This window comes from Lycium barbarum, chromosome 6 (assembly GCF_019175385.1).
Source record: "Lycium barbarum isolate Lr01 chromosome 6, ASM1917538v2, whole genome shotgun sequence".
Lineage (NCBI taxonomy): Eukaryota > Viridiplantae > Streptophyta > Magnoliopsida > Solanales > Solanaceae > Lycium > Lycium barbarum.
In genome coordinates, this window is record NC_083342.1 from 18,847,917 (window position 1) to 18,870,802 (window position 22,886).

General features: G+C 34.3%; 1 protein-coding gene across 1 annotated transcript; it reads right to left on the reverse strand.

Moving 5' to 3' along the window:
* Positions 1–6,522: 6,522 nt before the first annotated feature.
* Positions 6,523–16,316, reverse strand: LOC132643553 (U-box domain-containing protein 13-like). The gene is made up of 4 exons (XM_060360008.1): positions 15,859–16,316; positions 11,404–11,520; positions 10,540–10,992; positions 6,523–8,035 (listed from the first exon to the last, which is right to left on the reverse strand). Exons 1-4 carry the CDS (start codon positions 16,135–16,137, stop codon positions 6,884–6,886), a joined length of 2,001 nt encoding a protein of 666 aa, XP_060215991.1. The 5' UTR covers positions 16,138–16,316; the 3' UTR covers positions 6,523–6,883.
* Between the last annotated feature and the right edge of the window lie 6,570 nt (positions 16,317–22,886).

Consider the following 22,886-nt stretch of genomic DNA (forward strand, 5'->3'; position numbering starts at 1 on the left):
TCCCAGCCCTAGCTACTGCAAGATGACACATATGATTTGCTTAGTACTCCTATTAGAATATTTGTGAAGATATATATATATATATATATATATATATATATATATATATATATATATATATGATATATGAGTTCATGAGCACAATATGCTCAAGCTGTATGTTCATGAGTTAGTTATAAATGTTTACCTCTTCATGTAAGGCGGTCTCCTATGACCACTTATAAAATTAGAAAATAATATTTTCAGGTTTCATATTTGTTATTTTCAGATCTCTTAAGTATAAAAATAAACATCTTTTGTAAAAAAGGCATAAAATTAGAAATAAATTTATAAAAGGATTACAAATTCAATTAATCCAGTTTATGAGTTTGGTATTATTCTCTCCGTCTCAATTTATGTGTTGCATTGTGATTGAGCACAATATTTAAAACAAATTAGTAAGGCTTTTACAATTTTTGATTTTAAACAAGCTATAAATATTTATGTGTTACAAATCATCTGATTAAAGCTTAAAAAAACGTTGGAAGTTATATTATTTTTAAATACCGTAAAAAATCTATCATTCTTTTTTTAACAAATCAAAAAGAAAATGCATCAATGAATTAAGACGGGGGACTACAAACTTAGATTTAACTAGACTACTATTTGGAATGTTTGATCAGCAGAATTTATCTTTGGAGATATGTTGTCGGTCGAAATAGAGAAAGCAAATGAAGCTAATCAGCTTTAATTAGTGTAGTATCTTTAAAACACAGACAGATGAATGCTGCCACATGTGGGTGTGTGAGTGTGCTAGATTCTTCATGGATGTTGCACTGCTAAGCTATATATTGTGACATTCTCTTGCACATTATAACCATTTTCCTCAAGAATTTAACTTCTTTTATACTAATAGTGCAAAAAAGCTTCTATTCAACCGAGTCACCTAAAAAAGACCTATATATAACCATTAACCCGTCCATCAAAAGTGAACTTCGTATATTTTCTATCTCAATTCATGTGACATTATTCGAACTTCGAGAATCAAACAAATTTTATTAAAGTTAATAATATTTTTTATGTAGTTTCCAAATATGTAATTTTATTTTAAAAAGAATTACATATCCAAATTCATGGTCAAAATTAATTAAGAGGTTTAACTCTCGAAATCCGAAAGATGTCACATAAATTGGAACAGAAAGAGTACCATTTTTCTCAAGAATTTAACTTCCTTTTTCTTTACTGATAGTGTAAACAAGCTTCTATTTTACCATGTCACCAAAAAAAAAACGTATCAAAAGTGACATTAGTAACGTGTAAATAAAACATGTTACTTGTATATTTTACTACTAAATATACTCCACCAATAGTGTAAGAAAAACTTGTACCGTCTGTCTGTGTATATAAATTGAATTTACGTGAACATGGACGACGCAGTGTTAGGCTATCCATGGTGACATTCCCTTGCGGTACTATATATTTCTGAAAGGAAGAGAGACGAGAGATAAGATTAGTAGTCAAAGAAAGAAAACGCCAAAGTTCCACTAAAAACAATGCAACTGATTATTAACTGCATGTAACCATAAAACACAATGAGGGAAAACAAGGATATAATTCTCATCATATTCGTCAAAGAGAATAATACTATCATGATATGATGACAACACCCCCCTTCCCCACGCTCTACGTCAATCCTCTATCTCTCTTTCTCGGTACTTTTTCGTCCCAACTTATGTGACCGTGTTTGACTGTACATAGAATTTAAGAAAGATTTTTTTAAAAATATTTATGCTCTAAAATAAACCATAGATATTAGTATAGCTTGGGCGCAGATTTCTCAGGAGGTTTTTGGTTTTATGTCCCCCTCCTTTGTGTAATTATTTCTTTATGCTATATAACGAGGTAGGGGTCAAAGCCAAACCCCTCACCACCGCGGGAGGTAAAAGCCCGGGTGGATGGTTTCCCAAAAAAAAAAAAAACGAAGATATTTGTATAGCTATAAGTCATCCCATTAAAGGTAAAATGAAAAGTTTAAAGTTAAATTGTTACTACTAATATAAAAATATGTCACTCTTGTTTGGATTAACTAACAAGGAAAGATTGTCATATAAATTGGGACGAAAGGAGTGTTATTAAAGGATAAAGGGATAATTTGGAGGCAAAATCTTCAAGATTCATGATTACAATACATGAAAATTACATCACAAAAAACAGTGGTGGTCTAAAGAGAAAAAGGAAGGGCCATCAGAGGATCTTAACTTTTTGTAAGGACCAATGCTACATCTAGAGCAATAAGGGTTCGATTAAAGTGATAGTATATAGCTGTATATACATGAGGTAAAAATTTAAAGCTGACACTGTTATAACACAATAAAGCAAGCCCTTAGCTCCTTTAATTCCTCAAAATACTACTTAGTATACCAAGAAAAAGAGAGAATAAAGGGGGTTGGGGGCAGGGGCGGACCTATGTAGAGTTTTTTGGTGCTCCGGCACCCATTAAATTCAGTTACGGAGTGTATAACTGTATAGAAAATATAAAGGAAACAGATATAAATAGTTAATAGAGCACCCCCGAACTCAAAATTCCTGGATCCAGCACCCCCGAACTCCAAATCCTGGGTCCGCCTCTGGTTGGGGGGGGGGGGGGGGGGGGGGGGCGTTTAAACCTGTTTGTGGTCTACTTGAGCAGCGAATACAGTTATCGTTTCTAAACGGTAAACAAGAAAATGAATTAAAAGTGGAGTTGATACGCTATATCTTGGCTTATTAATGTTGTATGTATGTAAGTACGAGTGGATGCAATAAAATCGAATCCAACCAGGCATATTCAAAGGTTGAAGTAATACTTACGTTATGAGTGTTTAATTGTACACCATGTTTAAGAAAAAAGTTTAGTTTTGACATATATATCATAAGTATTCTTAAAATTTGTTGTATTAAATATATTATCATATTTTTGTGGCTATATGAGCATGTTACATGTAAGGAAAGTTTAGAGTTAAAGATTTTTCAAATAAATAAAATATCATTCTCTGGATACGGATTAAAAAAGAAAGAGCATCACAAAAATGGAATAGATGTAATACAAGTTTAAGTAATTATATTACATTTCAACTTAAAGATTATATGTATCATCATTGTATTTAACATATGATAGCAAATTGATTGTCATTTTTACCAAGTTAACTACCATTTGTCCCAATTTACGTGAAGGGTTCGAAGTATGATGCAGATCAAAATAGCTAACATTTGGTTTGGAATCAAGTAATGATTTTTCAAAATTTTCAAAATAAAAATTGCATACTTCATTTGAAAACTACATATAAAATACTATAAATCAGCATAGCAATAATTCGATATAAAAAATTATTTGATTCCTTGATAATAAAATTGTCACGTAAAATGGGATGGAGGGAGCAATCAAAAATAATCCATATGTTCTCTTTTACTAGTTCAGTAATGACTTTGCACTCTCTTAAAAAATTATTTATTAAGTGTTACTAAGTTGCTCATATTAATTATATTTTGAAAATCTAAATATGACTAATAGTACATTAGTAGTTATTTAATGATAGGTATAAAATTGAAAAATATTAAATGTATAAATCTCTTGATTTGTTAATACAGATCAGTAAAAAATAAAAAATAAAAATAAAAAACTATTTTTGACATAATAAAAAACTATTTTTGACATACTTTACTAGTAGTAAAAAGGAACAGATGAAGTATTAATAATACGTGCATGCATGAAGGGATAGATAGCTTGGGGATGCGCTCCTCCGCTGGGGCATGGATAAGTGTGTTTTGCTTTTTGTTGCTCTCTTTCCCCACTTTCAGCTTTCGCTTTTTCTAAGTGCCTAGCTTCTTCTCTCTCTCACTCTCAAATGGGAAGGTTGTAATTTGGATGTAAAAGGGTAGTTATAAGGAGCTGTTTGGATATGGTTTGAAATCATGTTTGAACTTGTAATTTGGATATCTTAAGTTGTATATCTTATAGACATAAAAATTTATAAGTTGTGAAAATTATCAAAACATTCCTAATTGTTATACAATCTTACCAAATGAGCAAGTCATAGTTCATAACAAAATTAATACGCTACTAGAAGGTCTTTCTAAAAAATACAACATCAATTGATCAAACTTTAGTTCAATAAAAACGAAATTTAACATGAATAGTAATGTAACTACTCTTTAATATAATCCTCCCACATGGTAGACATAAGTAAAAGTTGGTGGAAGTTAATGAGGTTGGCAAATGGTTGGTGGGAGTAATTGTTAAAAATATTTACGAGTCTTTTTTTATAAAATATAAACTTATGGGTCAAGTTTTATATTTAAAATTTTTGAAACCATGGTTTCAAACTCCAAATCATGCCTTCTTGGATGATTTGGGGTTTCAAACCATGAGATGAAATGCATGTCCAAACGCTGGTTTCATCTCATGGTTTCAAACCACATGTCCAAACGCCTATTTATAATTTTGTATTCTGTTGTGTTCTTTTCTCTTAAAAACAACTCCCTCCGGGTCAAAGAGTGTCTACTTAGCGATTTATATACCCCTTAAGAAAATATTAAGTCCTAGACAAAAATAGGTAATTTGATTAATCTGTACCTAATTAAATAGGTATTGGATTTGATCACATGACATTTTGTAGGGACAAATCTAGAAAAATAGTGTTAATTTTTTCTTGATTTGATAAGTGGACACTCTTTTTGACCCGAAAAAAAAAGGCTAATTGAACACTCTTTTTGATCCGGAGGGAGTAATAATTGTTGTAAGTCTACCGTTTTGAAGAACAATTGTTCCAAAAAACTTCCCTCTAGATTTCTCGTCGAGAGTGGACTAAATTAAATGCTGCTCCCTCCGTCTTGATAGGTTATATGAAATGAGAAGTTCAAAATTAAATTATTACTCCCTCTGTCTCAATTTATGTGATAATTTTTTAATTTCGAGATTCAAACAAGTCCTTCTTTTACCGTAATGTTTTCATATACCTTTTAGTTATTTTGAATTATCAATTACTGTGACTTATAATACTTTTTACGTAATTTCTAAATATGTGAATTTATAGTTTTAAAAATTTAAAGACTCCAATGTCCGAATTTATAATCAAAATTAAATTGTTTGACTCTCGCAATTTAAACTGTACCACATATGTTAGAAAATAAGGAATGTTAAATATAAAAATATGTCATTTTTTTAACTGGCTAAAAAAAAAAAAAAAAATTACATGCATAGAGACGGAGCGAGTATATGGTAGCTTTCGATTTTGGTTTTGGTTTTGGGCGCTAGGCAAGCACTGGATCAACCATTGGCTCTCCAAATCCATCCAAAAAGAACGGATTTCCTAATTTAATGCCTTTGGCGCAAACCTCTTTTTTTTTATTATTATTTTATTGTCAAAAAGAGTGTCCACTTATTAAATCAAGAAAAAACTAACCTTATTTTTTTAGATTTATCCCTATAAAGTGTTATGTGATCAAATCCAATACCTATTTAATTAGGGACAGTTTATTCAAATTACCTATTTTTGTCTAGGACTTAGTATTTTCTTAATGGATATACAAATGGTTAAGTAGACACTCTTTGGCCCGGAGAGAGTAGTTTTTAAGAGAAAAGAACACAACAAAATACAAAATTATATATACGAACGTAGAGTTTTCACCTTCAATGCGTCTCCCCTGCTGGCTGGAATGTGGACTACAAGTGGTGACAGAGCAAGGAATTTGGGAAAGGAAGTGCAAGTATTCTTTCACTTGTGTTGCGTACAAAATTAAATATGTACTCATAATAGCTATTCTCTCCATCCCAATTTATGTGGCATCATTTCCTTTTTAGTCCGTCCCAAAACGAATATCACATTTTCTTATTTGACAACTATTTAATGGAACAATCCTCATTTTACCCCTACTGAATCCCACTTTCTTTTAAAGATGTACTTATTGTGAAGAAAAGTCAACAAAAGTAGACACTAAAGTAAGGACAGTTTGGTAAACATTACAAAATCTTCCCTTATTTTTTAAACACCGTGGCCGGTCAAATAATGCCACATAAATTGGGACGAATGGAGTAATATTTAACCTATGTACACCACGTAATTTCCGGGCGAAGAATGTGCACCTGACCTCCCTTCGACTAAGGTGGCTCCACCCATGACTACAAGTGAACTTGATCGAAGCTTGTCACTTTTATTTAATTAATTATGTGTTCATCTGAAACTACGCAAAATGATCTAGTAGTGAGAGGGGCTGCCCTCCCGTCTCTTCAATAAGAAACCGCTACGTACAAAAGGTCAAGGAAAGAGTGCAGACTTACACTGGCTCTCATTTCTAGTAAGAATTTGACTAATTAAGCTTATATTAACAAAGTGACGGAGCTAGGAATTTTGTTAAGGGTGTTCGAATTCATATAATGATTATATATTAAGGGTGTTCAATATGTAATATATGTCTGTAATACGTAATAATTGACATGTCTACACGGTATAATTTTTCGGCGAACCCTTGCCAGGCTGTGGCCCCGCCATTGATTAACAAAGGGGGTTTTGTAATGGAAAGCATCTCCTTCGATAAAAACTGAGGATGATTACACTTGTACAACTGTTACAATGATACATCAGACATTTTTTTTGCATGTCAATTTTTCCCTTTTGTGTATACGCCTCAACCCAAGAAAATCAAATAAATAACTTAATGAACGGGATTGGTGATCTTCCACCTTTCCCTCACCCCACCCCCTTTCTCTAAGCCATGCTAAATGTCATCAAATGCTTAGAAAAGATCCACGAAAGAAAACCCACGCGAACTTGAAAAAACAAACAATAAGCATCCAACTGTCATATAGCCGACCCCAACTTGTTTGGGATTGAGGCGTAGTACTTTTTGCTGTTGTCGTTGTACGCATTCAACTGTCAAAAGAATTACTCGATATGGGTGGCGACCGGGACAGCTGGTTATGTGTCTGAGACTCGGCTTGTGCCTGGAGCTCTTTTGGCTGTTCAGCAAATCTGTTCATTCTTTCAAGCAATTGGGTTGCTTTCCTTCTACCTCTTTCTGTGCCATTTTGTACTAAATCCTTCAAAGGACCCATCAAACCCAGTCGTTGCGCTTCGACCAGATGATGTTGGTCCCCAGAACAGAGATGTACTAAAACTGCAGCTGAATTCTCTTTGTTTCTGGGAGAACCATTTGAGATCACATCCACCAAAACAGGAACTGCTTCTGCAGCTCCAATGGCTGCCTTTGCTTCCGGGTGACTCGATAATATTGCTAAAATAGCAAGTGCTTCATCAACCATACCACCTTGAGGTTCTGTGAGCAGCCGCATCAGTGTAGGTACAACTGCAGCCCTTATTGCCTTGCCCTTGTTCCCTTGATAAATGCATAGATTGAAAAGTGCTGTAGCCGCGTCTTTCTTTCCCCTTTGTGTACCTTCACTTAGTAATGCCACAAGCGGAGGAATCGCTCCTGAAGAACCGATGGTGACCTTATTTTCATCTATCACTGAAAGGCTGAACAGGGTGGCTGCTGCATTTTCACGTGCTTCCATGCTCCCCTTCCTGAGCACATGCACAATACCAGGCACTGCCCCGGAAGTTACAATGTTTCCTTTATTGTTCTCACATATGGAAAGGTTGAGAAGTGCCGTAACAGCATGCTCTTGGGTGCGAGAATCAGGAGTGGACAGAAGATGGACGAGTAGAGGTATGGCACCCGCTTCAGCTATTGCGACACGATTATCAGTGTTACGCTTAGCAAGAAGGCGGATCTCACCAGCAGCAGAACGCGCCTCTTCAGGGCTGCCAGATTTGAGCTTTCTCATGAGATTTTCTATCTTCGAGCGCTCAGCAGGGGTGCATGCAGATGCAGACTTATTGGGTTGAGAACTACCTGGTCTTTTGGGTGGTTCAATCCCATTCGCTTCACACCACTGTGATATAAGGCTACGCAATACATAGTTGGGTGTCAGAGCTTTGCTTGTGAGGGCTTGTTGGGTCTTCGGACAAGTGCTATGCCCAGCTTCCAGCCACTTCTCAATACAAGAACGTTCATAGGTCTGCAATGAAGTAAAATATTAACCTGTTAAAAATATTTTAATATAGAAATTAGAACTCTACCATTAAATGAAATATTGACTAGAGGAAATCATGTGTTTTGTTTCTAAGGACATCCATGAACGAACCGCCACTAGTGAGAACAGCATTAGGAGATACAAATGAGTTTCTATAACAGTGGGTCTACACCAAGGATCGTCATTGAACTCCTACTTGTCTACGGATGAGCTATCCAACAAGATACAAGAAAAGGTTCCATGATGTATGCTATTTGCTAATGATATTGTGTTGAATGACAAGACCAGCAACAGTTTCAACCAAAAGCTTGAACTATTGAGAAGTACTTTCGGGAGTACGGGTTTTAGGACAAGCAGAAGTAAGAATTAATGATTAAAAACACACCTAAAAAACTATCACTTTTTCTCGGGTTTCATACCTCAACTATCCATTGTTCCCTTTTCCTACCTAAACTATCACTCCCTCTATATTAAAACACACCTCGATGCTGAGCTGCTGGTGCATCTGGTACACGCTCCATTTTAGTAAAAAAAAAAAAAAAAAAAGAGTGCCAAGTGGCACTCTGCGTGGCTAATTTTGTGCACCTAATCTAATTAGGACGTTTAATAGAGATTTAAATTAAATGAGTAAAATTTCAGGGGGGTTAAAACTCAAAATTAGGATTCTAACATCATAATTAAATAGGTAAAAGTGCTCAGCCTCGATTTTTCTCCCATTAACCTTCAATTTCAGCATGAATTATCATTTAGCTTTTGATTTTGGTAAAACAAATTAGGGTTATATAAAATTCTAGGCTTCATTATATTATAGGGTTGTATAAAATTCTAGGGTTCATGGAGAAATGAAGAAGGAAAAAGGGGAAGAAAATCTGAGAAATGATGGAAAAGTAAAGAAGAAAGGGGAAGAAGGGAAGGATTCAAAAGGAACATAGAAAAAAAAAATTAAAAGAATTATTCAGCTCAATTAGCTGTGGTAGATGATATGTGGATCAATTTTTATGGGTTTTTGAAGCTCCACGTCTATTATTGAGTGATTTCAAACATCTGGTCAACTCCGCAACGAGGTGTGTTTTAATACAAAGGGTGTGATAGTTTAGGTAGGAAAAGGGAACAATGGATAATTGAGGTATGAATCTCGCGAAAAAGTGATACATTAGGCGTGTTTTCGACCATTAACTCTTGAATATATGTACAACAAGTTTAGTCAACATGAGAAGAGGAAAGTTGAGGTAAGACTAGACGGGATTGCGGGCCCAAAACATATGGAATTTAAATACCTAGACTCATTGTTGCAAGAGAATGGAATGATAGCTGACGATGCTACTAGTTGCAAGAGAATGGAATGATAGCTGACGATGCTACTCATGTAATTAAAACAAGATGATTGAAATGGAGAAGTGCTACCAATGTGTTATGTGATAGATGGATGCCTACCAAAGTCAAAGATAAGTTCTGCAGAATAGTCATAAAACCAGCAATGTTATATGGTGCTGAATGTTGGGCCGCTAAAGTCTAACCACAAGATAAGAAGTGTTGCATAAAATGTGGATGCTAAGATGGATAAGCTAAACCACATTCGCCAAAAGGTGCAAGTAGCACACATTGAGGATATATGAGAGAAGGTCACTTGAGATGGTCTGATCATGTCTTGCATCAACCTACAGATGCACTGGCCGTAGTTATGAAGCTATGGTGATGGAAGGTGTTAAAAGGGGATGAGATAGAGCTAAAATCACATGGAAGTGATTTATCAGACCTACAATTTCTTGAAATCAATGCAGACTAAGCTAAAGATAGGGCACAGTGGAGAAAAAAGATCCATATAAGTGATATCTACTAGCTGGGAGTAGATTTTAGTCTTGTTAGAAGACTTCTACGACTAATACTACAGTTATTTACATAGATTTAACTTATTTTCACTTTTATTTTTATTTGGTGTGATGATGACATGAGTTGAGCTTAAATGAAGTAGTAAGGATTCATAGCCGACCCCAACTTGTTTGGGAATGAGGCATAGCTGTTGTCTTGTTTCTATTGATGTTTGTGCATACAACATCAGCATGTATGAACCAACTGACTAATATGTAAACTTGTTCTTACATGCTGATTTTTCAATTTTGCAGCTCTTCACTACAAAAGCAACGACCTCTAGTTGATGTGATGGTCCATTTATTAATTCTTTTTTTGATAACTAGTAGGTGTGATAGTTCTGCAAAATCATTTCTTAAAATATGCATATCAAATACTGCCACCTAATAGAACGAGAGATTAAGATCTGCGACAGTCACTGATGAAATTATAGCGGTGACAGACAACTAATAAGTACACAAACACGAAAAAGCAAGATATTAGTTATCTATCCTCGTAAATGTATGACGGGATGAAAGGGAAGAATCAGGTAATAACATCTTTCTGTAATGAAAGAATAAGAAAAAGATAGTTTCAACTAACTTTTATACCGATAGGGTAAAAGGACCCGGCATCAATACCTGCCCAGTTGAAACAATGACGGGATCTCTCATCAACTCCAGGGATATAGGGCAACGAAAATCATCTGGTATAACTGGGGCCGCCTTCTGGATTCCGTCTGCAGATGCTTGTCCACTAAAAGTTGAAGACTTATCCCTTGGATAAGAATCGATGTTTGGATTCTCAGTCTGTACGAAGTCCTTAATTTTCTTAAGTAGCATTGACATCTTCTCTATTCTCTCCTCGGGATCCCCATCAGTAGCAATGACCATTTCATGCAAAGCTAGTGATTCTTGTTTAAGGTCATCTAATTCAGACAGCTGTAGCTTATCAACTAACCTCCTTAGGACAGCTTGATCTACAGCGGCATCATTACTCCTGCTATAAAGAGACAGCAAATCTTCGTGCAGTTCATCATCAGGTGTGTCAACCCTTCCTTTGGCTCTTCGGAACTGAGAAAGAACAAGCTCAACCTGAAAGCAGAATAAGTTATAGATGGCAAAGAACTGCAGATGAAATGTGTTTCTAACTGTAGGCCATCTATGCCATCACGCTATATGCTACGGAAGAGGAATGCATCACTTGAGCCACTTTAATTTCTGACTAAAATATGGATTGAACTTATTTACTCGTCTAGTTCTCATGGACAGACGTTCTTGAGTACTTAGAAATAATTAATAGATCTATTGTGCCAAATTAACACATGTTGGGTACATAATTGGACAGTGAAGAATAATTATTCGTTAAAAATGATCTCGTAATCATGAAATCTGAAAACTTGAGACACAGAATTACGGAAGGGAATGAGGTAAAGTAGTTATGTTGCTTCTTCCAGAACAATATCCCCCTTTGAAATGAAGAGTTAATTAGAAAACGATGTGTACCTGTTCTTTAACTTCGTCGGATAACTCAAGCTTTTCATAAGAAATTCCACTCAAAGCTTGTTCGAGTTGGGATGTCACTTCTTGAAATTTATTCATGATATGCTCCCTTTCTAGCACCTGCAAATACAAATAGACAGCATTTCCTTTAGTATTTAAATTAAATTCTGTAGGACATTGTAGGGCTGATGGTTCAAAGAATCTCACTGCATCCACAAGGATTAGATATCCTACATGCAAGGAATGCATTAGTCACAATGAAGTAGAAAACTGTCCGATACCAAATGCCAGCATCAATACAAAATTGGTTTCTGAGAAAATTATTTGGCAATGCAAATTGTGAATCACCAGATGAAAGCATCACATTCAGACATCTCTTGACATCCTAAAGACCGAGTCAGTTTATCGTGTTTGGATATCAGGGCAATCAAGCATTTAATGTAAAGTTCACGAGAGACCAAATTCTTAAAAGTTAATAGCTATGTGTGAAGAGTCCCGCCCATAGAAAGAACAACTATTAGCTTTCACAATTACCATCAAGTCCAATAGCAATTCCTAGTAGCAGCTATCAGCTAAGAGGAGGCAGGTAGGCTTCTCTTACTATTTATTTTAGAATTTTCACAGTTTCACCAATTTACGCAGCAAAATGTGATGTTCTTCATAATCTAGTTAAGCTTCTCAGGTAATTGTTGAGGCATGATCAACTTGATTCAATTGCACATAATTAGAGATAAGAACATGCAAAATGCCCTTTCAATGTCGTTGAGAAGATTTTGCCACAAATGCCTTGGGAGGGAAAAGAGGATAAAGAAGAAAAAAAATGTGATGACCTCAGAGTCTCAAATGACCAAAACTACATCATTAAGTATTGATACTAAACAGGTCAGAAAGCATTGTTAGATTTTTCTTCTTTTGATAGGCCACACCCTTTTAATTCGTTTAGCGGTCATGTATTTATACTAAAACATCTCAAAAAATCTTATGTTCTCTGCTGGCAACTCTCTTCAATTCTCACAGTAAAGCATCCTATAAAGATCCTAGAATTGCTTCCTTTGCAGCTGTGGATGATTCCAAACACCTGCCAAAGGTCCTCAAAAAGCTTGTTATGGTCACTTCTGCCCATTGTTTATACTTTCGGTGCACATACTTTCAATAAGTACGTGGCATGTGTCTTGTGCACATACTTTCGGTGTTTAACCGTGGTTAACTGATATATATTAATTAGGCCAAATACATAAGCGGCCCCTTAAAGTTGTCACGATTTTTCAATTTAGCACCTTAACTACGGGTTGTTCCTATTAGACACTCCAATCTAATTCAAAGTGTCCATTAAACACCTCGTTGGCAATGAGTCAAAAAAACAAAGTGTGTGTACTACACACGCAAATGATGTGGCAAAATCACAGATTAAATGCAAACGCGTGGCATTTAGGCCCAAATAATATTATTAAAAACATTTTAACTAAAAAACAAAATAGAAATTCCATTTTTACATAAATCCCCACCCCACCCCACTCGGTTCCATTTTCTTCCAGCTCCCATCCCCCCGGTTTCCTTCGCCATGTCCATTCCCTTTCAATCATCTTCTCTGTCATTACCCATATACCTACCCAGCAGAAACTATCATCCTCTTCCTCATCTTTTCTCCTTGTTTGTTCTTCTGTGACTTTTATCCGTGGAAGTATCATGAATCAGATGGAAGATAGGTGATGCCTGAAGACATTTATGGTCATCCGTAAAAAGAAGGGATTTTGGTCTGAAATTTAGCTTTTCGGGAAAGCAATATTCTTGGGAATGATATAGTTTTTCTCTCTAGAAATTGTCAAGACAATTATGCCTGCATATGGAAGGAAAGGAATGAAGCTTAAGTGAGAAAAGCTCAATTAATTGATCATGTCGGCGATACTTAAGGTAGAACACTGGCTTATCAATGGCATCAACTGAGATGCTCTTGAACTTGCTTGAACCAAATGATGATTGAATCATATGAGAAATTTTTGTTTTTTATAAGGTAATTTAAACTACAGTAACCAAGTACCAAGAAGGAAAAAATATATTTTGGAATGGGGGAATTTGTGCAGTGAATTGGCAGCAGTGGCTCGACGCAAGGAGAAGATGATTGGGATAGAAAATGTGATTTTTAGAGAAGAAAAAGGAAAAATATTTTTTGGATCTATTCACTGCCTAAAGCATGCTTAGAACACATCTTTTGTCCGGTCAGAATTTTGTGTTTAATAGACATACTTTGAAAGTTTGAATTAGGTTGGAGTGTCTAATAGGAACAAGCCGTGATTAAGGTGCTAAAATGTAAAATCTTGATAACTTTAAGGGGACGCCTACGTGTTTCATGTATTAATTATGACCTAAAACTATCATTTGACCAGAGTAAATTGTTATGGTTTTGTGTAAACACTGGCGAGGGTAAGTTTTTTCCTAACTGCCCCAATAGCTAATGTCACGGGACTAAAAATTTTACACACATAATATCAGCCTAGAGCCTAATCTTCGATCTCTCTTTCTTTTTCTATCTTAATATGATATGTATAGGTTTATCTCCCTCCCTTTTCCATCATTCCTTCTTAATTGTTAACCATTGCATATTTTTAGGACAGCAGGTTAATGAATCACATAAGTCTGATCAAAATATTCTGCCGTGGAGAAATCCATAGACAAAAGATATAGAATTTTGCCAGAAGAATAGGATCATCTCTAAGAGGCTAGGAAGAAAAAGTAGTGGAATTTCTCCAAGAGATCTTTAGTCATGAGTTAAGATAATGACACTCCTTCCAGAAGTGTTAGATTAATGTATGAAGTCATACGAGCATCCTGGGTAGGAATTGATTTCCTTGTTACCATATCAAACTCAAGATGCGAGAATACATGGAGATTTCAACTGAAAAGTTTGTAGGTGGAACACCAACCATGTGGAAATAAACTTCGCGAAAAATTCAAATCATAACCCTAATCAGCTAAGTGTGTGTTGTTGCATTATTAATTGCCAGCAATCCTGAACCAGAGTCCGCATCATGGATTTTCGAAATCCATCAGCATCGAGGATTATGGGAATCCAGAAGTACATCCGGCATTAAAGCCATGTGAAACAAAATGAGTCAACGAGTGAGCCACGTCTATCAATAGAATCTTCAACCGTCTAGCGAACAAAGTATAACAAATTTACTAGGTTTAATCTGTTTTTCTATTTGCTCCAATCATTTCAGCAAGTAAACAATTTCCTAACACTTCGAATATATCACAACTATTTCAAACAGTAGAAGCAAGGAATACATAAATCAAATAAAAAGAATCTAAAGAAAACGAAAATGTAAAGAATTTACTAGGATTAATCTGTTTCTCTATTTGCTTCAATCATGTTCGGCAAGTAAACAATTTCCACACCAAATTTCATAAACATCACAACTATTTCAAACATCAGAAGCAAGTAAAACACAAATCAAACAAAAAAAAAAAACTTTAAAAAAAAAAAATCAACTGAACAAACTTATAATTAAACGCGAGCACAAATCAAACAAAAAACCTAAAAATAAATCAGCTGAACGAACTTTTAGTTAAACTCGAACACAAATAAAAAAAAAATCTAAAAACAAATCAGCTGAATGAACTTATAATTTTTTTTTATGACAAGGGAACCGCAGCTGCTACCCTTTGGGCGCACAAGGTAAACCCCACTCCTATGCAATAGCTGAATGAACTTATAATTAAATGCGAACACAAATGAAACAACGAAAAAACAGCTGAACGAACTTGTAATTAAACATCCTCACCACATTAATTTAAAATTTTCAAATATATCACATCTATTTCAAACAGCAAAAGCAAGGAAAAACACAAATCAAACCAAAAAAAAAAAAAAAAAACTAAAAAAATCAACTTAACAAATTTGTAATTAAACGTACAGATAAATCCTAACTAGACATGAATTAAAATACAAAATCTCCAATAAATTCTACTTTCCTACAACTTCAAATTATTTTTTCCAACAATTTCAAACAACAGAAGCAATGAAAAACACAAATCAAACAAAAAAAATCAACTGAACGAACTTGTAAAAATTCAAAGTACGTCCCGGATAAATCTTGCTACCTTCGCTACTAATTTGACTATAAATCCTAACTAGACATAAATTAAAATACCAAATCCCAAACAATTTTACTTTCCTACAACTTCAAATTAATTCTCCAACAATTTCAAACAGCAAAATCAAGAAAAAAACACAAATCAAACACCAAAAAAAAAAAAAAAAAATCTAAAAAATCAGCTGAACGAACTTATAATTAAACACAAACACAAATAAACATAACATCAGATAAAACACGAACACAAATCAATCAAAACAATCAGTTGAACTAACTTATAATTAAACACAAACACAAATCAAACAAAAAAAAAACACAACTCAACAAACTTGAAATTAAACTTATAAAAATTAAAAGGACGTACCAGATAAATCTTGCTACCTATGCTACCAAATTGAAGCAATTCCATAGCAGATTGAAGTGCATTTTTCAACAAAATCAGTCCATTCAATGAGTCAACAGGTAATATCATTTCTTTACTATCACGAATCTCTTCAAACATTGGAATCAACAATTTAACTCTTCTTGCTAAATTACAGTACTGTTTTTTCACTGTATTTCTGAACTCCGTAATGCTTGATATTTCATTTACTATTTCAAGTAGTTTCTTTGCTATTTCTCCTTTATCTAATTCTTCTCCCATTGCTTAAAAGATCCAAAAAAATATATATGGAAGAATGTTAGAATTTTTTGGTGCTAAATTTGAGGTAAAAGAGATTGAGTATCCATTTTAGAGAGAGGAAATTGAAGAGAAAAATGGCGTTTTTTTTTTTTTTTTTGGAGTTGAATTGAGAGTATAGAGAGAGAGAGAGAGAAAGGGGACAAGAAGGTGTATTTGTTTGTTTGTTTTTTTTTTGTTTTTGTTTTTTTGTTACGTGGCTTGGCTTGTGATATTGAGCTAGCTTAACTAGGGTTAGATTTTAACGACAATCTTTTTGTGGCTTTGATTTTGGAATTTAGACACTTAGGTCTCATTTGTTTTCATTAAGACTAAGACGTATGAATCTGAATGCACATCTGAATGATTAAGATGTTGTCTCTAGATATGAATACTGAATGATTAAGACTGTTTGTTTTTCAACATCTGAATGTGCATAATGTATTTATTTAAACATAATAAATATACAATTCAAATAAAATAGTAACTAAATATCATAAAATAAATATAAATTTAATAAAATAAAAATATTATTTAATAAAAAAATGAAACATTTATATTTGTTAGTAATGATGGAGATGTTTGTAGTGGTGGTGGGTGGGATTTTTAGGGGAGGGGGGAGGGGGATGGGGGGTTCATATATAGGAGTGGGTTGTGGTGGAGGGGTTGTAGTGGTGGTGGTACGGTGGGTCTGGGGATAAGGTGGGGTGGGGAGGGGGGGTGAAGGGGGTGTTTGGGGGTAAGGTAGGTGTGTGGTGAGGGTATGGGGTGGGGTAGGGGTGGGGGGTTAGGTGGTGGGTGGGTTCTGTGGGGTGGGGTGGGTAGGTGGTGGAGGGGGGTTGAGGTGGTGTTGGTAGTGAGTGGGGGGATAGGGTTAGGGCGTGAGTAGTGAAGGGTTGGGGTGGATGGGTTATGGGGTGGGTAGTGGTGGGGTGGAATGGTGGTGAGGGGGTAGGGTTGGGGGTGGGTGGTGAGGGGTGGGTAGTGAAGGGTTGGGGCAGGTGGTGGGAGGGGTGAAGCTAGTGGTAAAAATTATCCATACAAAATGCCTCTAAATGATATTAAGACTTTGTTCAAGATCTTAATGATTAAGACCTATTCAAACCAAATAAGTGCTTAGATCTTAATGAAAACAAATGCACTTAATGGTCTATGGTCTGAACCATTCAGATTCAGACCTCCATTAAGTGCAAACAAATGAGAACTTAACCGAGCTTTTGGACTTTTTTCTCAACCAGAAATAGTAGTAAGCCATGAGAAATACATTCATAGTCAGTGTTTATTATTTAAGCTAAGAGTCGGGGGTTGTCTTTCGATTGACCCAGGAAGACAATCTAAATCGCAGTCAGTGTTTATTATTTGATTAAGCACGACATGATCTGTTAATCGCTTTAGACCATTCGAAGGAGTACTATCAGCGTTCTTGTGGTAGTAATCGCGTATGAGCAAGTAGGGGTGGTAGCTAAAGAAGTAGTGAGAATGACCGCAATTTCAGGAATAGGCTGACTTTCTTTCATTTTTGTTAAGAATATTTGTGTCCAATTTCATCTTCTTTTGCTCTTTTTAGCATTCATCTTACTTGCGCTTATCAGCAAAAATCAGAGAATTAATCCTCCTGAATGGTGCAACTCAATAAAACGGCAGTACGATGCACGTAGCATCCCGCATTCGCGTATAATTCAGAAAAAAATTATATACTCCAAAAGAGTGTGATGTAGGCAGTTTACCGAAATAATAGCTAATAATTTTTGCAGCTAGATAATTTTAATAACTTCTTGTTAACCGTTAAGAATTTAATAGGTTACTATCAAGCGAGTTGATCAAATATATTTCCTTCATAATCCATAAGGAAAGGGCTTGTTTATCACTAATAATTGTCTGTCTTTGCCACATTTATTAGTTGTGCTAAGTTTGCTGATTTGTTTCCTCTTGTAATATATGTGAAAGTTAAAATGAATTAATTTTTTCCGTAAAAATAAATTAATGAATGAAGCAATATTCTAGAGATGAATCTCATAATACGGAGCAAGCACTAGAGTAGAGAAGTGTAATACACAAAAAAAAGAAGTTACAAAAATTATATACTTTAAGAACAAAAGAAATACTTGAAAGATAAAGGATAAATAAAGCACTTTTTTCCTCCTTTCTTTTCCTACAAATTTCTTATTAAAAAAACGGAAAAGGCTCAAATATACCATCCAACTATCGAAAATGGTTCATTTATGTCACTCGTCAATAGTTTGACCCATTTATGCCATCGAACTATAGGAAATGACTCGTTTACGCCATCGAACTATGGGAAATGGCTCATTTATGCCGCTCATCAATAGTTTGACTCATTTATGTCATCGCCTGTTACCAAAATGACTCATCCATGCCATATTTCATTAAAGCTAGTTTTGCAATATCATATATGACACGTGACCTTCAACTAGATTATGATTGTGGGTGGATAAGGTGTATGGGTCGGATTTTTTATTAATTTGGTATTTAAAATTGGGCTGGTTTAATTAAACGACGTAGACCTCTAATTGGAGGCTACGTGTCATATCTGGTATTATAAAATCGGCGTTAATAAAAAATGGCATGGATGAGTCATTTTGATAATGGGCGATGACATAAATAAGTCAAATTATTGATAAGTGGCATAAATGAGTCATTTCCTATAGTTTGATGACATAAATGAGTCATTTCCTATAGTTCGATGGCATAAATGAGCCATTTCCGATAGTTGGATGGCATATTTGAGCTTTTTCCGTTTAAAAAATATGTATTTTTTTTAAAAAAGGGGCTTCTGACTTTGTGTTTTTGCTTAGCTGTAGACAGAAAAATATTAAGTGTAGAGTTTGGTTTGTGAGGTTTCGGCTTAGCAGCTTAACTCAGCTGCTGGGGTAATCTTCTGTTTTATTAAGGTAAACTTGTGTTTATTAAATGTAAGTTTACCATTTACTGCGGTGATTCTGGAATACGAGGTGGGTCCGAGGAAGAAGAAGGTGTCTGTTTTGGGATTTTTTGTTGTAACCGTTTGCCAGGTCAGCATGAGTTTGTCCGTAAAAGACAGGGAGCTAAGCACTATAAAATTGAAAATTTTGTGCTTAAATTTGTCACATAATCAACAAATGTAAGACGTGTAATTTTTATAAATGATTACTCCCTCCGGCCTCTGGTTCTAAAGAGTGTCTATTTAGTCATTTACAGATTTCTTAAAAATATATTACTCTCTCCGTTCATTTTTACTTGTTCATTTTTTATTTTGCACGGTCCTTAAGAATTAATAAATGAAGTATGTATTTTACTGTAATATCCACAATAATTGGTTTATAGTCTCATTGGACTTGAAGAATGATTCGAAAATGAGTAATTAATGTAAGGGTAAAACAAGAAAAGAAAAAAAGGTTTGTCTTTCCTTGATATGCTAAAGTGAACAAATAAAAATGAAATTTATTTTTAGTATAGTGGACAAGTAAAAGTAAACAAAGCGAGTAATTTATAGGTAAAAATAAGTAATCTGACTAAACTAATCCCAATTAAATAGGTATTGGAATTTGGTCACTTAAGGTTAAATCTTTTTTGATTTGGCAAGTGAACACTTTTTTTTTTTAAAAATAAAAATAAAGGTTAAGTGGACACTCTTTTTGAACCGGATGGAGTATTATTTTATCGTGACTTATTAATATACAATTCTTATTTTAACTAAAGCTTTGAATGTTCTATTTATTAATTTGTATAAATATTGAATTTAACTAGCTGACTGAGGACATGATTTAGATAGGAAGATTTGGAGATCGAGGATTAGGGTAGAAGGTTAATAGGTAGTTAAGTATTATCGCATTTTTTGTGGGAGAGGTAGGGGGTTAGCATCCTCTTCTCGCTTTCTTAGTAGTATCATTTAGGATCGCGTTGTTCTTTACTCTCCAATGTGTATTACTGTCTGTTGCTTCATCTATTTTATATCTTGATATTTTGTTGTCGTATTTTCTTTGCAATCATGCATCAATTACATTTTCTTTTGAGCAGTGTGTCTATCGGAAACAGTCTCTTTAACCCCACAAAGGTAGGGGTAATTAAGATCTTGCGTACATCCTACCCTCCCAGACCCCACTTACATATTACACTGGGCAGAGGCGGACCCAGGATTTTGACTCAGAGGGGGCACCAATGACCACTGCCTTAATATAGATATGTCACTTATTATGTGAAAGTTTGGCGTGCAACTCTTTGAAAACTTAATAATATGCTAAGTTGTTGGAAAAGTAATAGTATAAAGTATAAACTTCAAAATTGGAAAAAACGAAAATAGGTTAGAACGGAAACAAAACAAACTCAACAAAAAATAGAAATAAAGGTGCTACAAGGGAGACTCGAACTTAGATGTCATATAACAAGGACCTAAGGGGCACAACAACCAAATGCGCCAAAGCAACAGATATCTCTCAGGGATCCTTTTAAATACATATACATTCTTTAAGGTATATACACCATATATGTATAGGATATTCCCGAACTTAGGGGGGGGGGGGGGGGGGACAAGTGACCCCCTTCCTAATAGGGTGGGTCCCCCCTGACACTGGTATGGTATTGTTGTATTGAATTTAAATAAATTTGTTTCGTAAAAAAATAGTAGTACTGAGATTAAGAGAGTGATCAAGCTAGGATGCTAAACGACAAGAGTGTTCGACCGATCACGACAAGCAACCCTTATGCAGAGTAAGTCGTTGTTCCAGCTTTTGTTCGCTTCCGACACAGTTAGATTAGAAAAGTTAACTTATCGGGTAATTTCTTTTATATAATAACACGTGCGCATTATTTATGACTAGTCTATTGTCTTAGAGTAATAGCTCGAATTAACCCTTTTAAGCCATTAATGCTTGCATTACGATAGACTGTTTACATTACATCTTTCGGAATACTGTCCTTTTTTGAACCCTGTTAATACGGAATGTTTTACGCACCGAACTGTCCTTTTTATAAAGATAAATATGATGAAGAAGTAAATCTATTCAAATTAAAAGCAAGGTGTAAAAATCTCAATTTAATACTGTAGCTCATAATATATGCTTCTTTTGGGAACATACATCAAAGTTCAAATTGAACAACTACATGTAATTGTTTGTAAGTTGAAAAAGCTATAGGTGCAGACCACCTGCTAGCAAACCACTAAATTCGCCACTGGTATTATATGTTGTGTTTTTTGTTGTAGGAAAAATTATATTCTCTATCCCAATTTAGTAGGCGTTTGGCCATCAATTTTCAAACCATGGTTTCAAATCAGCGTTTGGCCATCAATTTTCAGTCACGGTTTGAGATCTGGTTTGAAACCATGGTTTGAACCCAAATCATCCAAAAAGCATGGGTTGGGGGTTTGAAACCATGATTTTAACTTTTTTAAATATAAAATTTAATCCATAAGTTAATATTTTGTACAAAAAGACCCATAAGTTAGTAATTATTTTTAACGATTACCCCCATCAATTATTTACCAATCTCATTAACTTCCACCAACTTTTATTTATGTCTACCAACCTTTAATTTATGTGGGAAGATTATATTAAATAGTAGTTACATTACTATTCATGTTAAATTTTCGATTTTATTGAAGTAAAGTTTGATTAATTAATGTTGCATTTTTTAGAAAAGTCTTCTAGTAGTGTACTAATTTTGTTATAAACTATGATTTGCTCATTTGGTAAGATTGTATAAGAATTGAGAATGTTTTGATAGTTTTCACAATTTGTGGGGTTTTTATGTCTATAAGAGAAAATACAACTTAAAATATCCAAACTGTATGTCCAAACATGGTTTGAAATCAGGTTTCAAACCATGTCCAAACGGGGCCTTAAGAAATTGAATTGCACGCATTTTAAGCATTAATTTACGAAAGTAGACAATAGAGTTATGATTATAATCTAACTATGTATGACTGGATTGCGTGTGAATCCAATGGAAGAGAACAGATCATCCAAAAATAAGAACAGAATTTAGTTTTTAAAATAAAATTGGAATACGTACAAATCATATAAAAACAATGAAATAAGATGCAATTTATTATTTTTTTTATAATATTAAATATGCTCAAGATTATTTGGTACAAAGACATATAATATATCTATAATTCAATGTGTGCAGAATTCATTGTATGTGTGACGTGAGACGAACCTTTTCTTTAAGCATTGAAAGAAGGAAGGAAAATAGGAAGCAATGTTTTCCCCAAGGAAAATCCCCAGTATTTGTTTGATGAATTTAAGCTCAGTGGGTTTACGGTATATAAATTTCTTACATTACTAAAATAAGCTTACTCATAACAATAAATAATTCTTCATAGTAACCATTATGTGGTACTTGAAAAATAAGGTAATATGCTGCTGTAGAAAATAACTTAATCATTTGTTTAATGCAATGAATTTACCCTTAGTGACATGGTAAATCATCTAAAGTTTTCTATTAATACATGATTAGGCCATTGACTGCCCCAAAAAGAATGTTTTTTTAACAAAAGTTTAAATTGTGTTCCCCTTGTAGCATAATGTAATTTTCAAGTTAAGTACAATAAAACCTTGACCAAAAAAAAAAAAAAAATTAGTGGCAAAGAAAAGTAAAAAGAAAAAGACATAAAAGAGATGAAACTCATTGTTGTGAAAAGCTAAAATATCTTTTTTCTTTTAGGGAGTAATAATATATAAAAAAAAAAAAAAAACCTAATAAGATATTCCCTCCATCCCAAAAAGATTATCTTA